Genomic DNA, 18,206 nt, shown 5'->3' with positions numbered 1-18,206 from the left:
CTTGCACATTGTTACAACACTGTACATAACCAATATTATAACGTTTGAAATGTATATATTCTTTAAAAACTTTTGTGAGTGTAATGTTTACTGATGAGAGAGAGAGAGAGAGAGAGCAACCAATAGAAAGAAAGAGAAGGGAGAAGGAGAGATACTGTAGCTAGCTACTGTTAATCAGTAAACAGTGTGTCAAGGCACCTGCCATGTGGGCATGAAGGGAGCATGTTGAACATTTACTAACTAATTGGAGTGTGCGGACTGTTATCAAAGGCAGTCATTATTGTAGGTGAGGGTAAACACACAAACACTGTTTACACACTTTTATTTTGTGTGAATGTTAACACACCATTTGTGGAAAAATGCTTTTAGAGGCTTTCGTCAATTCTCCTGGACCTGGCCAACACAGTGTGTATTTCCTGATGGGGTTAAATCAGCCTTTCTGGACATAACGAAGGGTGTTCCACAGGTATCGATTGTTGGCCCCGTTCTTTTCACTATTTACATTAGCAATATTGGTCTATCTGTAAAAAAACAAACACAACTTTCACCTGTGTGCACATGACACTTTGCTGTATGTTATTGCCCCCCAGCTGACCAGGCTCTATCAGAGCTTCAATCTGCCTTCATTGCCCCCCAGCTGACCAGGCTCTATCAGAGCTTCAATCTGCCTTCATTGCCCCCCAGCTGACCAGGCTCTATCAGAGCTTCAATCTGCCTTCATTGCCCCCCAGCTGACCAGGCTCTATCAGAGCTTCAATCTACCTTCATTGCCCCCCAGCTGACCAGGCTCTATCAGAGCTTCAATCTGCCTTCATTGCGCCCCCAGCTGACCAGGCTCTATCAGAGCTTCAATCTGCCTTCATTGCCCTGCAGAAAGCATTTTTTGAACTGAAATTGGTACTTAATTCAGGTAAAAAACAAGTATATGTTGTTTTTCAAATCAACGTACTTTGGATGGTGTCCCAACTTTATAAATATCTGGACTGATGAAAAGCGATCTTTCAAAATGTTGATGAAATGAACAACTTAAAGTAGTCCTCGTCAATAGGAACAGTTTTCATTAAATAGCAGAAAACAAATCTTTCGGTCAACATTCCTACCGGTTATTTAGACTATAGTGATGTCATCCATATGAATGCATCTGGCACCGTATCGAAGCCATTGGATGCGGACGACAGGTTCAGTATACATCTTTGCATTTTGTATCAGAAAGTAGGCTGGCCCCCTCGGAAGTCTCGTGTGTTGATGCGTTGGCTCATCTTGCATAAACTTCTGCCCTACCTTACTTTATTGTTAACCTTCAGACGTATACCAGACCCGGAGTCAGGGATAGCGAACCCTGGAGATCCATTCACCTAGTTAGGTCAATCTAATCAGTGTATTCTGTGTGTTTCGGAGTCATCTTTGTCCGCCTGGAGACAATCTATCTCAGATTCGGACTTAGAGTCACTGTAATTCATCTCTGAAAGTGGGCTCTGGTCGGCAGCGGGAGGTTCCCTCCCTACCAGATCTGGAAGTTGCCCTGGTGAAAGTGGCTCTGGTCGGCAGCGGGAGGTTCCCTCCCTACCAGATCTGGAAGTTGCCCTGGTGAAAGTGCCTCTGGTCGACAGCGGGAGGTTCCCTTCCTACCAGATCTGGAAGTTGCCCTGGTGAAAGTGGCTCTGGTCGGCAGCGGGAGGTTCCCTTCCTACCAGATCTGGAAGTTGCCCTGGTGAAAGTGGCTCTGTTCGGCAGCGGGAGGTTCCCTCCCTACCAGATCTGGAAGTTGCCCTGGTGAAAGTGGCTCTGGTCGGCAGCGGGAGGTTCCCTGCCTACCAGATCTGGAAGTTGCCCTGGTGAAAGTGGCTCTGGTCGGCAGCGGGAGGTTCCCTCCCTACCAGATCTGGAAGTTGCCCTGGTGAAAGTGGCTCTGTTCGGCAGCGGGAGGTTCCCTCCCTACCAGATCTGGAAGTTGCCCTGGTGAAAGTGGCTCTGGTCAGCAGCGGGAGGTTCCCTTCCTACCAGATCTGGAAGTTGCCCTGGTGAAAGTGGCTCTGTTCGGCAGCGGGAGGTTCCCTCCCTACCAGATCTGGAAGTTGCCCTGGTGAAAGTGGCTCTGGTCGGCAGCGGGAGGTTCCCTGCCTACCAGATCTGGAAGTTGCCCTGGTGAAAGTGGCTCTGGTCGGCAGCGGGAGGTTCCCTCCCTACCAGATCTGGAAGTTGCCCTGGTGAAAGTGGCTCTGTTCGACAGCGGGAGGTTCCCTCCCTACCAGATCTGGAAGTTGCCCTGGTGAAAGTGGCTCTGTTCGACAGCGGGAGGTTCCCTTCCTACCAGATCTGGAAGTTGCCCTGGTGAAAGTGGCTCTGTTCGACAGCGGGAGGTTCCCTTCCTACCAGATCTGGAAGTTGCCCTGGTGAAAGTGGCTCTGGTCGGCAGCGGGAGGTTCCCTCCCTACCAGATCTGGAAGTTGCCCTGGTGAAAGTGGCTCTGTTCGACAGCGGGAGGTTCCCTTCCTACCAGATCTGGAAGTTGCCCTGGTGAAAGTGGCTCTGGTCGGCAGCGGGAGGTTCCCTCCCTACCAGATCTGGAAGTTGCCCTGGTGAAAGTGCCTCTGGTCGGCAGCGGGAGGTTCCCTCCCTACCAGATCTGGAAGTTGCCCTGGTGAAAGTGGCTCTGGTCGGCAGCGGGAGGTTCCCTCCCTACCAGATCTGGAAGTTGCCCTGGTGAAAGTGGCTCTGGTCGGCAGCGGGAGGTTCCCTCCCTACCAGATCTGGAAGTTGCCCTGGTGAAAGTGGCTCTGTTCGGTGCTTTTAATTGGTTTGCGCTTCTCGTGTAAAATGATCTCCAAAACTCCTTAAAGGTGGATGCTAGAGGACATTTTACTGAAGAACGTTTCATGTGATTTGTGTTTTGTTTTCATGTTTAGTGTAATTGATGTTGTATTGATGTTCATGCAGGGCTCGTCTGTTTAAAAAAAGGCCTTGGGGTCAGCATAAGTCCCTGCCTTAGTAAAGGTTAAATGAACAAAAAGGCCTTGGTGTCAGCATGAGTCCCTGCCTTAGTAAAGGTTAAATGAACAAAAAGGCCTTGGTGTCAGCATGAGTCAGTAAAGGTTAAATTAACAAAAAGAAGAATGCAGGGCACATTAGTCACTGCAAACAGTGATCAGTGTTTATCCACTTGTTTCTACCACTACTTCACTGCAGGCTCTGGCATGACAGGTTGATAATAAAATATAGTGGTGGGGACTGAACATGAGCTGCCACACGCCGCTGGGATCCTTGGCTGACTTGCTCGTCTAGTTCTTGTTCTGACTAACACAAAAGGGGCTAACCTGTATTTCATGCTCCACATCTTCTCCCAGTCCTCCCCTCCCTGTTCCTCCCTTCCTACCCTGTGCACTATATATAGGGAATAGGGCCAGGGAGGACAGGGTAGGAGGGGAGGAACAGGGAGGAGAGGACTGGGAGAAGGTGTGGAGCATGAAATACAGGTCTGGCAGAACACGGTGTTGTTTCTTAGCCTCGCAGCCTTAGTGATCTGTCTGACAGAGCACAGTGTTGTTTCTTAGCCTCGCAGCCTTAGTGATCTGTCTGACAGAGCACAGTGTTGTTTCTTAGCCTCGCAGCCTTATAGTGATCTGTCTGACAGAGCACAGTGTTGTTTCTTAGCCTCACAGCCTTATAGTGATCTGTCTGACAGAGCACAGTGTTGTTTCTTAGCCTCGCAGCCTTAGTGATCTGTCTGACAGAGCACAGTGTTGTTTCTTAGCCTCGCAGCCTTAGTGATCTGTCTGACAGAGCACAGTGTTGTTTCTTAGCCTCACAGCCTTATAGTGATCTGTCTGACAGAGCACAGTGTTGTTTCTTAGCCTCGCAGCCTTAGTGATCTGTCTGACAGAGCACAGTGTTGTTTCTTAGCCTCGCAGCCTTAGTGATCTGTCTGACAGAGCACAGTGTTGTTTCTTAGCCCTCGCAGTCTTATAGTGATCTGTCTGCACAGTGAGCACAGCCTTAGTGTGTCTTGTTTCTTAGCCTCGCAGCCTTAGTGATCTGTCTGACAGAGCACAGTGTTGTTTCTTAGCCCTCGCAGCCTTATAGTGATCTGTCTGACAGAGCACAGTGTTGTTTCTTAGCCTCGCAGCCTTAGTGATCTGTCTGACAGAGCACAGTGTTGTTTCTTAGCCTCGCAGCCTTAGTGATCTGTCTGACAGAGCACAGTGTTGTTTCTTAGCCTCGCAGCCTTAGTGATCTGTCTGACAGAGCACAGTGTTGTTTCTTAGCCCTCGCAGTCTTATAGTGATCTGTCTGACAGAGCACAGTGTTGTTTCTTAGCCCTCACAGCCTTAGTGATCTGTCTCTGTTTCTTCTGACTTATAGTGATCTGTCTGACAGAGCACAGTGTTGTTTTTCTTAGCCTCTGACAGAGCAGTGTTGTTTCTTTAGTGATCTGTCTGACAGAGCACAGTGTTGTTTCTTAGCCTCGCAGCCTTATAGTGATCTGTCTGACAGAGCACAGTGTTGTTTCTTAGCCTCGCAGCCTTAGTGATCTGTCTGACAGAGCACAGTGTTGTTTCTTAGCCCTCGCAGTCTTATAGTGATCTGTCTGACAGAGCACAGTGTTGTTTCTTAGCCCTCACAGCCTTAGTGATCTGTCTGACAGAGCACAGTGTTGTTTCTTAGCCTCGCAGCCTTATAGTGATCTGTCTGACAGAGCACAGTGTTGTTTCATAGCCTCGCAGCCTTAGTGATCTGTCTGACAGAGCACAGTGTTGTTTCTTAGCCTCACAAGCCATCCTGATCTCGCACACTTACGTGAATGGTTCGCTGCACAGATAGCACAGTGGTAATCAATCTGCTATTTACAAGGCTAATTGTTTCTTGATGTGCTGTACTGCAGGAAGTAACCGTGTCTGTCTGGGTACTTAACAGGTGAGCCAGAGGTTATCGGGACTCTGTCTTTATTACCCAGCTGTGTATTACACACACACACACACATAGCAAGTGGGTTACTTTTCTCTACAGTACTGTAGAGCACACTAGAGTACAGTATACTGTACTGAACATATCTAATTTACTGTAGTCGACTGTACTGTACTGAACTCTACTGTGATGTCCTGTCCTATCTTGTGAAACATAAACGTCTATGATTGATTGGTTCTAGTCTGGACCAACCAAATGTGGTCTTGTTTGGGGGCCGAGTTCATTAGAAAAATAGCCCGTGTGTAGAATAATACCCAAATATGCACAACAAAAAAAGGATATTGCATATTTCTACCTTTTTTTTGTGTACCTTTTCAGGAAACGTCACCTTGAAGAGAATAATATTAATATCCATCATTATGCATTTTTTGTGAAGTACAGATCACGGACCCATGGTGTAATTCTGTTACCGGATGTACATCCACTTCATCTACTGTAGTTCAATAACCCCAAAATAGATTTGTTCAAAGTCCAGGTGTGATGTCATAGCTGACAGCCAGTTCTTTCTGCAGATTTCTTGACATCTTAAGTTTTTGGGTGGAAAATGCAACAAAAAAAAAAAAAACACAGTATCATCTTTCTAATGTCATTTCACATGTGACATAACACTTCATCCACCTATTTTATGTGCGACATTTGTTTATGAAACATGAAACAAGTCTTAAAAAAGTGTTTATGAAGGTGTTTATGAAGGCATCTTTAAGTTTATTTAATTTCATGCGATTTAGTTGACAGGGACAGTGCACAATATCCAAAGTTAGTAGAAGTATCCTGCAAAGTTAGTATGTCCTGCTATGTCTTGTGCGAATGCTCTCTCTCTCTCTCGCTCTCTCTCTGCTCTCTCTCTCGCTCTCTCTCTCGCTCTCTCTTGCTCTCTCTCGCTCTCGCTTTCGCTCTCTCTCGCTCTCTCTCGCTTTCGCTCTCTCTCGCTTTCGCTCTCTCTCGCTTTCGCTCTCTCTCGCTTTCGCTCTCTCTCGCTCTCTCTCTCGCTCTCTCTCTCGCTCTCTCTCTCGCTCTCTCTCTCTCTCTCTCTCTCTCGCTCTCTCTCTCTCTCTCTCGCTCTCTCTCTCGCTCTCTCTTGCTCTCTCTCGCTTTCGCTCTCTCTCGCTTTCGCTCTCTCTCGCTCTCTCTCTCGCTCTCTCGCTCTCTCTCTCTCTCTCGCTCTCTCTCTCGCTCTCGCTCTCTCTATCACTCGCTCTCTCGCTTTCGCTCTCTCTCGCTCTCGCTCTCTCTCTCGCTCTCTCTCTCGCTCTCTCTCTCTCTCTCTCTCTCTCTCTCGCTCTCTCTCTCTCTCTCTCTCTCTCTCTCTCTCTCTCTCTCTCTCTCGCTCTCTCTCTCTCTCTCTCTCTCTCTCTCTCTCTCTCTCTCTCTCTCTCTCTCTCGCTCTCGCTCTCGCTCTCGCTCTCTCTCGCTCTCTCTATCACTCGCTCTCTCTATCACTCTCTCTCTATCACTCGCTCTCTCTCGCTCTCTCTCGCTCTCTCTATCACTCTCTCTCTCTATCACTCGCTCTCTCTCGCTCTCTCTCTCTATCACTCGCTCTCTCTCGCTCTCTCTCTCTATCACTCGCTCTCTCTCTCTATCACTCGCTCTCTCTCGCTCTCTCTCGCTCTCTCTCTCGCTCTCTCTCTCGCTCTCTCTCTCGCTCTCTCTCTCGCTCGCTCTCGCTCTCTCTCTCGCTGTCTCTCTCTCTCGCTCTCTCGCTCTCTCTCTCTCGCTCTCGCTCTCCTGTCATGTGTCTCGTCTGTAAGCCTCTCGTGTCGTCAGTCTGTCAAACCAGTTTTCTCTTATTTACTTTTTTAGTTTTCACGCCACTGCCTTTCTTTCTGTTCTGTGACATAAAACCGTCTGTCAGGATTCAACAGCATCCGATCCTCTCTTCCTGTCAGGGGGGGTTTTGTACACCGGCTTTTGATCGTTCCAAGAAATCAACAGTAGAAACAAGTTTCACACGACCAAGGTGAGTTGATCTCTCTGTATCCCGATGAACTGCCCCTCTGAATATTATGTTCATGTAAATATGTCTAAACATGTCAAATTTACAGCAGGCCACAAAAAAATACAACTGTGTCTTTACATGAAACCAGACTGCCAGGACAGTGGAATTGTGACCTGGCCATGTTTCTACTCAATAGCTTTACAAGTTAGCATTTAAATAATCTCTCTCTCTCTCTTTTTTCTCTTTCTTTCTTTCTTTTCTTTTCTTTCTGTGTTTCCGCCACCCATAAACTCCACTGCTAACACCTTAGTGCCTGACCTTTAACCTCCAGATAACACATGGATGACCTGGATGCTGTCAGAAGACTGTCTCCCCGGTCTGCTCCTCCTCCTGAGGACTCGGTGTCCCTCTCCACGTCCTCCACAGACACCATCAACTTGGAAGGTACGTCACCTGGTTGCTTGCTGTAATAATAGGGGAATCTGAGCTAGAGCCTAGGCATTACTTTAGAGAGCTAATGCAAGTCTCCAGGTCTCAAATCAAGTGGGTGTGGTCAACCAAACCACCTTCATTCCAATATGGCCGTCACCCATTTCATTGTTGACGCCCAACAGATGACCAAGTGTTATTAAGGCTGTGTGTGTTATTGGGTGTGTATAGATGGCCACTACTCTGCCCTGCGAGCGGAGCTGGAGGCTGATGCTCGGGACTTGGAGGCAGAGTCCTGGAGTGTTGCTGTGGACCAGCAGCACATAAACAGCCTCCACCAAGACGCTGTAAAGAGGCAAGATGTCATCTACGGTAAGAACATACAGTACTGGAGCTGGATATGAGGGTGGACGATGTTATCTGCAAAAGGCCTGTGTGGAGGGTGATGAGACTGAGGATAATGACTACTACAATTATGCTGATAATGGGCGCCTTCGACATTGTAGCCAACTTAAAAGACGAGTTGAGACTGACTGATCTACAAATCATCAAGTAATTACTCAATAATATTTCTAGATCAGTCAGTCCCAAGATGCATCACAGCTTTGATGTTTACATACACTAAGTTGACTGTGCCTTTAAACAGCTTGGAAAATTCCAGAAAATTATGTCATGGCTTTAGAAGCTTCTGATAGGCTAATTGACATAATTTCAGTCAATTTGAGGTGTACCTGTGGATGTATTTCAAGGCCTACCTTCAAACTCAGTGCCTCTCTGCTTGACATCAATGGAAAATCAAAAGAAATCAGCCAAGATGTCAGAAAAGTAATTGTATACATCCACAATAAAAATAGAACTGTTTCGCCATAATGACCATCGTTATGTTTGGAGGAAAAAGGGGAAGGCTTGCAAGCTGAAGAACACCATCCCAACCGTGAAGCACGGGGCTGGCAGCATCATGTTGTGGGGGTGCTTTGCTGCAGGAGGGACTGGTGTACTTCACAAAATAGATGCCATCATGAGGCAGGAAAATTATGTAGATATATTAAAGCGACATCTCAAGACATCAGTCAGGAAATTAAAGCTTGGTCGCAAATGGGTCTTCCAAATGGACAATGACCCCAAGCATACTTCCAAAGTTGTGGCAAAATGGCTTAAGGACAACAAAGTCAAGGTATTGGAGTGGCCATCACAAAGCCCTGACCTCAATCCCATAGAAAATTTGTGGGCAGAACTGAAAAAGAGTGTACGGGCATGGAGGCCTACAAACCTGGCTCAGTTACACCAGCTCTGTCAGGAGGAATGGGCCACAATTCACCCAACTTATTGTGGGAAGCTTTTGGAAGGCTACCTGAAATGTTTGACCCAAGTTAAACAATGTAAAGGCAATGCTACCAAATACTAATTGAGTGTATGTAAACTTCTGACCCACTGGGAATGTGATGAAAGAAATAAAAGCTGAAATTATTCTCTCAACTATTATTCTAACATTTCACATTCTTAAAATTAAGTGGTGATCCTAACTGACCAAAGACAGGGGATTTTTACCACAAATGTTAGGAATTGTGAAAAACTGAGTTTTTATGTATTTGGCTAAGGTGTATGTAAACTTCCGACTTCAACTGTGTAACAGGAGTGATAATGTAAAGACACTGTCCCCCTCAGAGTTGATCCAGACAGAGGTGCATCATGTGCGGACCCTGAAGCTGCTGCTGAGTGTTTACCAGTATGAGCTGAGACACAGCCTACATATGGAGGATACTAGGCTTGAGAGGATGTTCCCTCAGGTATCTCCATTTCTGACTCCTAAGGAGTTGAAAAGTAGTTTCAATAAACCACACGGGAGTATAGTTCCGTGTGTGGCACTGTAGTCTCTCTTTCCTTTAATCACATATATTTTTTCTCCTTCTTAAAACCAATAGATGTGTGTAATCGTTCCATTATTCTTACATCAGATCGACAGCCTGCTGCACATCCACCAACACTTCCTTTGGTGTCTCAGGGACGGCCGGGACAGACACAACCACCACACTGTCACACAGCTGGGAGATATACTCATCAACCAGGTAGCGTGTGTGTGTGTCTCTGTGTGTGTATGTTGAGCTAGCTAACCCCTCAGGAGGACTGTGTTATGACAGGGTGGTGGTGTGGCACTGTCCTCACCAGCATGAATGGTTCCTTTGAGAAAACAAGGAAATCGTGACTCTCTACTTTCCCTTTGTCATACCTGATAAACATGTTTACCTCATCAGAATGTTGTTTACCTGACGATCATGTTGTTTTGTAGTTTTCAGGTGAGATGGGGGAGAGGATGAAGGAGAATTACGGCGTGTTCTGTAGTCACCACACGGACGCTGTCAGTCTCTACAAGGAACAGCTACAGAACAACAAAAAGTTCCAGAACTTGATTATGAAAATCGGTCGGTTGTCCATCGTTCGGAGGTTAGGAGTACCAGAATGCATCCTGTTGGTGACTCAGCGGATCACAAAGTACCCCGTCCTGGTGGAACGCATTCTACTGAACACTGAAGGTAACGAACTGACTCCACAAGCATTGTACTACTGAAATCACACAGTTCGACTGTATTGCTGAAGGTAACTAGGTGCACGTGATTAACTTGACTGGCATGACAGGTAGTTAGAATCTGTTTGGCATTTGACCCAGAGTCTGCAGTGTGACTAGATTGATGGATTTATTTGACAGTTTAAAAATACAATTCCAGCCAAGTGGATACATTGCATTTAAAGATATCAATATCAAATCATTTCTGGGTAACAATGAAGTACCTTACTGTAATAGTTTTTATTTGTTTTCTTGTTTTTTGTTGGGGGATGGAGCCAACATGTCTTCATCCAACTTCCCATCCCATTCCCCCACCCAGCCAACATGTCTTCATCCAACTTCCCATCCCATTCCCCTACCCAGCCAACATGTCTCCATCCATCCAACCTCCCATTCCCCTACCGCCACCGAGCCAACATGTCTCCATCCATCCAACCTCCCATTCCCCTACACAGCCAACATGTCTTCATCCATCCAACCTCCCATTCCCCCACCCAGCCAACATGTCTTCATCCAACTTCCCATCCCATTCCCCTACCCAGCCAACATGTCTCCATCCATCCAACCTCCCATTCCCCTACCGCCACCCAGCCAACATGTCTCCATCCATCCAACCTCCCATTCCCCTACACAGCCAACATGTCTCCATCCATCCAACCTCCCATTCCCCCACCCAGCCAACATGTCTCCATCCATCCAACCTCCCATTCCCCCACCCATGTCTCCAACATGTCTCCATCCATCCAACCTCCCATTCCCCCCCACCCAGCCAACATGTCTCCATCCTCCACCTCCCATCCCCCACCCAGCCAACCTCCCATTCCCCTCCCACCCCACCCAGCCAACATGTCTCCATCCATCCAACCTCCCATTCCCCTACCGCCACCCAGCCAACATGTCTCCATCCATCCAACCTCCCATTCCCCCACCCAGCCAACATGTCTCCATCCATCCAACCTCCCATTCCCCTACATTCCCCACCCAGCCAACATGTCTCCATCCATCCAACCTCCCATTCCCCCCTACCCAGCCAACATGTCTCCATCCATCCCCCAACCTCCCATTCCCCCATTCCCCCAGCCAACATGTCTCCATCCATCCAACCTCCCATTCCCCCACCCAGCCAACATGTCTCCATCCATCCAACCTCCCATTCCCCACCCAGCCAACATGTCTCCATCCATCCAACCTCCCATTCCCCCACCCAGCCAACATGTCTCCATCCATCCAACCTCCCATTCCCCCACCCAGCCAACATGTCTCCATCCATCCAACCTCCCATTCCCCCACCCAGCCAACATGTCTCCATCCATCCTCTCTTTTTTTTGTGTCAGTACTGCCTGCCAGCAGTAATCGTCTCTGATTGATTGAGAGATTAAAGCGGCTATCATCATTAAGCAACATAATAGATGCTGAGCATTGAATATTTATATTAATGCATTTCAATATGACTATTTTTAAACTTTTCCCCCAGAAGTATTTAACCGCAGGGCACTCCCACTTCATATGAAGGAATGTGCCTGATTTAGGGGACACAGTGAACACTTGGGAATTAGAAATTATGTTCTGACAGTCCTGGTTTCAAAAGAAATTGATATTTCACATAGATTTCCCCTAAGTAAGCATGTCCCGATTTTCAAGAAGACGTTGGACATTTCACATAGATATCCCTAATATGACGACTGCGATGTACAACGACTGCGATGTACAACATAGAAGCTTATCAGGTTCTGATCATCTTACTATGCTTCTTCAATCGAGATTGCTAATCAATCAGTTCATTATTCTCCAGGCTCCGCTTTGTCATCAACATGGACAACCTTGCAATGAGTGCCATGTATCCATTGTGATTTTCCCTGGACTTTTACTGCTGACCTTGTTATGAGCAAAACTTGATAGAGGACCTTCCCATTTTGGCCCTAATGTCTCTATTACATATTTGTTTACCATCACCCACTATCCTGGTACTACGTCATATCCCCCCTCGGTAGTTATTCCCCACACCTATTTTACTTCCCCTACTGCTTTAGAGAGTTGTATGTTAAGCATTGTGTCGCTCATAATGTGAACGTCTGCTTTGTGACATGGGCCGTCCTGTGACGACCTCGAACGGACTCAACTATGTGGTTGTGTTGTGTGTTGCCCGTATACTGCATAATACCGTAGGCAATGCATCTGGCCATGCTATCCCTTCTTTATGCGTCTTTGACAGCCTCACTTTCAAAACTCGATTTGTGCGTTCTACCTGTCCACTCGATTAAGGATGATAGACTACACTGCCCTTATGTTCAGAAGACGAGCTACGGCCTAACACACCTTTCCTGTGTAACGAGTGCCTTGGTCAGAATGTAATTGTTCCGGAGATCCCCATCTGGGAATGATTTCTCGAGTCAGAATTTAGCTGTGTGTTGTGCAGTTCCTTTCTTAGTAGGTTAGGCTTCAACCCACCGTGAGAAACAATCAACAATGACCAGCACATCATCCTGGCCTTTACATTTGGGCAGCGTGCTGTAGTCAAGCTGTAGATGTCTGAAGGGTCCTGGTGGGGCAGGTGCTCATCGTGTCTGTACTTTCACTCATCCCTTGGTGTTGTTTTCCAGACAAATGTTGTAATTCGCCAAAACATCCTCAGCTTCTTTCTACATACCAGGATTCCACCATTTGCCCACAAAACAATAAACTATCTTGTCCACACCAATGTGTCCCAAAAAGTGGATCTGTGTTGCCAAGTAGGTTAAGAGTGTATTTGGCGCTACACATCTCAGGTTGTATTTCCACACACCTTTTTGGTTGAGTTTGCATACTGCAGCCAATAAGTAGAGATGGAGTCCTCCATCAGGGTCTTGGGCGACACTAGGGCTGATTTGGTTAGATTAATTTATAACTTGAGATAAAACAGAATTTACCAGTTGATCTTCAATGTGTTCGGGAGCGATTTTCGATGCGTTGTCTAGATATTGGAATTGTCTGTGTTTAACGAGATGAAGTGATCACTAGATTTGAGGGAAATTGGTGTTATTTTCTTCGATTGACGAATTGCTTTGGTTAGGGGTTCCATGGATAATAGCAAAGGTGAAATTGGATCTCCTTATCTGCTGCTTGTAGTGATTCTGAATGGAGCAGAGCAGATGTGTCCTCCCTATGGATGAGGGATTAGCATATAGTATTTTAAGCATATTTATGAAATTAGAGACAATTCCCATACAGACTACAATGGACATATCTCTGGGTCTATCAAAAGCTTTTTCTGCATTGAGAGAGATTTACAGACCAAGGAGCTGTGAGATTTACAGACCAAGGAGCTGTGAGATTTACAGACCAAGGAGCTGTGAGATTTACAGACCAAGGAGCTGTTGTTTCTGATGACCAAAGCTGTGAGATTTACAGACCAAGGAGCTGTTGTTTCTGATGAAGCATTTATGATATGTAATAGTCGACGGAGGTTTTCTGAGGGAATTTATTTTTCTTAACAAACCCGCTTTGGTTCCGTATGGAGTCTGGCTTGGTGTGGATTTACAATCAGAGGTGAACAGTTCTTTATAGAAGCTAGAGAAACTTTGATTAATTTGGGGTTTGATTGTAATTCCTCTGATTCAATAGTTGCTATATCAGCTAATTGATCATTACTGCTTAGGCCAGTAAACGACTAGGACGATTACTATGAAAGTAATGGTTGTGTCTAACTCAATGGATGGCAAATTCTGTTATCTTTTTTGCTCAATAAATGTAAGTTCTGTCTTGACTTTGGAAAAAGTAACAGCCACCTCGTCTGAAAAATGTATTTGTTCAGAAGGCTCTAATGCAGTAAATGACATTTCCAATTCTGATATCTACTTTAATTGTGATTTATTCAACCCAGATGCAAATGTAGTTGCATTATTTTAAATAAACCCTTTGGTGGCATCCCATAAAATCCAGGGGTCATCGAGTTAATTTTTATTGATCATTATGAATTAATTCAGTTCAATTTCAAATGTGTCACGGAATGTAGGACTTTGTAGAAATGCGATGTTGAAATGTCATCTTGTGGCTCTTTTAGTAGATTCTAAGATTTTAAGTTGGCAGTAGTAAGCGTGGTGGTCAGACAAGGTCTTATGTCAAATGTATATTTTCTTGATTAAAGACAATCGAGGTATAGATAATATGTTTTATTCCTGTTGAGTAGAAAGTGTACTTACTGTAATAGTTTTCCATTAAAGAAGTTCCACAAGTTCCATTTTGATCCTCTGACTTCTCTCTCTGTGTGTCCTCCTCTCCTCCCACCAGCCGACAGTGAGGAGCACGGTGCCCTGGTCCAGGCCCTGGTTCTGATCAAAGAGACCATCTCTGCTGTGGACTCCCAGGTCCATGACTATGAGAGGGCCTCCAGGCTGAGAGACATAGGCGGCAGGCTGGAGCCTCGTTCCCATGGCCGGTGGAAGGACGGCAGGGTGTTCACGAGAGAGGATCTGGCTGAGGGCCTCAGAACCCTGCTCCACGAGGGGACGGTCAACTGTCGGGTGGCAAACGGACGGCTCAAAGGTGGTGACCTCTCTAATCGGCCCTTCTGGGATCTTGCAATGGGTTTTTTGGGGGGGAGGGGGGTAATATTTGCGGTGGAAAAGCTTGGTTTTTACTGCAGTTTTTTTTTTTTAGGAAAATTGGCAACGGTTTCTTCTAGTAATCAGTGATATTCATTCTGGACACCCAAGACCACATGTGACCTATCAGGCCCTGATATAGTCTATATCTAGAACCCATAATTCCTTCTGGTCAGGTCACACAGTCAGAACTCCTGATCATACTCATACTATCTATGAGGAATGCTGTGACGATCTGTGAGGACGGCGTATTTGTTGATTTGAGTGTCTGCTTCTATCCCATGTCTTCAGACATCCACGCTGTTCTGTTGTCAGATGTCCTGCTGCTGTTACAAAAGGAAAAGGATCAGAAACTCATATTTGCTAATGTGGTGAGGGAGTTTTCTCAATATAAGAGAATCTGTGTCCAGCTACTCCATTTTAATCCCAAAATGTGCTAGTTTTAAAGTATGGCCTCCTTCAAGGAGAGAAGGCCAGAAAATGTTGATAACCTCTGATCCTCTCCTCCTACTCTCCTCCTCATCCTCCTCTCCTTTTTCAGGACAACAAGACGTCGGTGATCTCCCTCCAGATGCTGATCGTCAGGGAGATGGCCCATGAGGACAAGGCTATGTTCCTGATCAGTGCTTCGTCCAGCATGCCAGAGATGTACGAGATACACACCTCCTCCAAAGAGGAATGCAACGCCTGGATGAGCCTTATACGAGACGCTGTCAACAGGTAGGAATCGCATAGGTAGGAATCGCATAGGTAGGAATCGCATAGGTAGGAATGACATAGGTAGGAATGACATAGGTAGGAATGGCATAGGTAGGAATGGCATAGGTAGGAATGGCATAGGTAGGAATGGCATAGGTAGGAATCGCATAGGTAGGAATCGCATAGGTATGAATCACATAGGTAGGAATGACATAGGTAGGAATGGCATAGGTAGGAATGGCATAGGTAGGAATCACATAGGTAGGAATGGCATAGGTAGGAATGGCATAGGTAGGAATGGCATAGGTAGGAATGGCATAGGTAGGAATGGCATAGGTAGGAATGGCATAGGTAGGAATGGCATAGGTAGGAATGGCATAGGTAGGAATGGCATAGGTAGGAATCGCATAGGTAGGAATCACATAGGTAGGAATCACATAGGTAGGAATCACATAGGTAGGAATCACATAGGTAGGAATCACATAGGTAGGAATCACATAGGTAGGAATGACATAGGTAGGAATGGCATAGGTAGGAATGGCATAGGTAGGAATGGCATAGGTAGGAATGGCATAGGTATGAATCACATAGGTAGGAATGACATAGGTAGGAATGGCATAGGTAGGAATGGCATAGGTAGGAATGGCATAGGTAGGAATGGCATAGGTAGGAATGGCATAGGTAGGAATGACATAGGTAGGAATGGCATAGGTAGGAATGGCATAGGTAGGAATGGCATAGGTAGGAATGGCATAGGTAGGAATCACAAGTTATTTTACTTTCTACACTTTCAACTGATTTGGAATCAGCGTATGGGTCAGTTCTTAGGGCTTATAGTAACCCCAATGTGTTTGACTCTCTTTGTGTCCCAGTTGTCCAGTAATGGAGGAGCAGCTGAGCAATGAGCAGGAGGAGGCCAGGCTAGCCAGGCTCAGAGACTTCAAAGGTACGAGACTCTACCAGCTCTACCAGAGAGCTTCAAAATGTCCTCAATAACAACTGTCCAAATGCCTTCAATTCCCATTGTCAGGCCTTAAGGAATGTTTCCAGAGCTTCTCGTGTTTTTTTTAGTTTTTTTTTTACCATAGAATCTGTGTGTTTTCAGAGCGTCTGTATGTGAAGGATTCCCAGATCATGCAGAGCCTGACAGAGAAGCTGCAGATGTTTGCTGAAATGGTGGAGGCTGTAACAGGGATGGAGGATGGAGCTGCCCACTCCTGTCTGCTGCTCCGCGGTGATGCCTCAGAACTCCAGCAGGGGGAGACACTGCTCAAGGGAGCCATCACTGAGGGTAGGAATGAAGCACGAATCCACTCCTAGACCAGGGGTGCCCAAACCTTTTCACTCAGGCCCTCCTTCCAGCATTGGGGAACATCTTGCCCCCCCCCCCCCCCCCCAATGTCTATTTCTATGGGCACAAGCACTGTTCATTACTCAAACTGTTCACACCCCTGTTGTTGGTGGAGAGAGTATTTAGCAGGTTTTAAGATTCTCTGCAATTCTACACATTTTGTCATGGGGTAGAGAACATTTAGCAGTTTTTAAGCTAATTAATTTCCTTGCAATTCTACACATTTTGTCATGGGTTAGAGAACATTTAGCAGTTTTTAAGCTAATTTCCTTGCAATTCTAAACATTTTGTCATGGGGTAGAGAACATTTAGCAGTTTTTAAGCTAATTAATTTCCTTGCAATTCTACACATTTTGTCATGGGGTAGAGAACATTTAGCAGTTTTTAAGCTAATTTCCTTGCAATTCTAAACATTTTGTCATGGGGTAGAGAAGATTTAGCAGTTTTTAAGCTAATTAATTTCCCTGCAATTCTACACATTTTGTCATGGGGTAGAGAACATTTAGCAGTTTTTAAGCTAATTTCCTTGCAATTCTAAACATTTTGCCTAATGTGTATTCATGTGATATTTAAGTGATTGAAACATTATAACAAAATGGACGGGCTAAAAGCCGTTAGCTGACATGGGCTAGTTGATCTGGACATTTCTGACACGTTATAAATATCTTTCTACGGTCTTCTCTTAGGGGGAGCGCCCCACAGTTTGGGAACCACTGACCTAAGCAATTGTGGAGATCTGAGAGGGTTTGATAGGTTAAATTTGATAGGTTAAAGCAATATTGTAATATGTCCCCCATCCTCTCTGTTGACCCCTGACCTTGGTACTCCTGGCAGGTCTGATCTGATAATAGTTCACGTCACCATCGTCTTTAGTAAATCTGTTCTAAATGTTGACCCACCATGAGAATCCAATGTCAGCTTGTCTGTCAGATAATCAGATTTTAGGTTCTTCTTATTCCTCTTCTCTCAGTGGAGAATCTACAGAACCTTCTCCTGTCCGGTGTGACTGTGCGAGATCCCCACCCCCATCCAGAGGACAGCCTGGGACCAGGGAGGTTCAGTTTGAGGCCAGAAGTGGTACGGCTTTATCTAGGAGGGCTAGGCCTTGGGCGGCTGGGGAACCTGTCGGTGCATAGGAGAGCTGAGACCTTTGGAGGTTACGACTGCAACCCTCCCACCCCCATCAAGAGTAAGTATTTTATTTATTAAAAAAATAATTAACCCCTTTTTCTCCCCAATTCCGTGGTATCCAATTGGTAGTTAGTGTTGTCTCGTTGCTGCAACTCCCGTACGGACTTGGGAGAGGCGAAGGTCAAGAGCCGTGCGTCCTCCGAAACACAACCCAACCAAACCGCACTGCTTCTTGACACAATGCCCACTTAACCCTGAAGCCAGCCTCACCAATGTGTCGGAGGAAACACCATACACCCGGCGACCGTATCAGTGTGCACTGCGGGAGGGACGAGGACATCCCTGCCGATTGTGTGCCGCCCCATGGGGGTCGCGGCCGGCTGCGACAGAGCCTGAACTCGAACCCAGAATCTCTAGTGGCACAGCTAGCACTGCGATGCAGTGTCTTGGGCCTTCCGAGTGGTGCAGTGGTCTATCAAGAGTAAGTCTGTCTGTAAGTCTGTCTGTCACTATTATGTTCATATCTGGTCTAAGGTTCCTCTACCACTGTCC

General features: G+C 46.1%; 1 protein-coding gene across 4 annotated transcripts in view; it reads left to right on the top strand.

The window, feature by feature from the left end:
- LOC115119366 (rho guanine nucleotide exchange factor 18-like) overlaps window positions 1-18,206 on the top strand; it is a 76,934-nt gene that overhangs the window by 10,363 nt on the left and 48,365 nt on the right. For 2 of the 4 annotated variants that reach the window (XM_065013751.1, XM_065013748.1), the window contains 12 exons: window positions 6,852-6,922; window positions 7,233-7,345; window positions 7,562-7,702; window positions 8,996-9,117; window positions 9,286-9,396; window positions 9,618-9,861; window positions 14,160-14,414; window positions 14,765-14,844; window positions 15,015-15,193; window positions 16,045-16,118; window positions 16,278-16,463; window positions 17,494-17,712. In XM_065013751.1, coding sequence (XP_064869823.1) covers window positions 7,240-7,345; window positions 7,562-7,702; window positions 8,996-9,117; window positions 9,286-9,396; window positions 9,618-9,861; window positions 14,160-14,414; window positions 14,765-14,844; window positions 15,015-15,193; window positions 16,045-16,118; window positions 16,278-16,463; window positions 17,494-17,712 — 1,717 coding nt within the window. In that variant the 5' untranslated portion in view covers window positions 6,852-6,922; window positions 7,233-7,239. Of the gene's footprint in view, window positions 1-6,817; window positions 6,923-7,211; window positions 7,346-7,561; window positions 7,703-8,995; window positions 9,118-9,285; window positions 9,397-9,617; window positions 9,862-14,159; window positions 14,415-14,764; window positions 14,845-15,014; window positions 15,194-16,044; window positions 16,119-16,277; window positions 16,464-17,493; window positions 17,713-18,206 lie in introns of all 4 variants that reach the window. The other 2 variants (XM_065013749.1, XM_065013750.1) reach the window with 2 other exon arrangements.

The sequence above is a fragment of the Oncorhynchus nerka genome, linkage group LG9b, assembly GCF_034236695.1.
Source record: "Oncorhynchus nerka isolate Pitt River linkage group LG9b, Oner_Uvic_2.0, whole genome shotgun sequence".
Taxonomy (NCBI): Eukaryota; Metazoa; Chordata; class Actinopteri; order Salmoniformes; family Salmonidae; genus Oncorhynchus; species Oncorhynchus nerka.
This window is presented reverse-complemented; position numbering and strand designations above follow the sequence as displayed.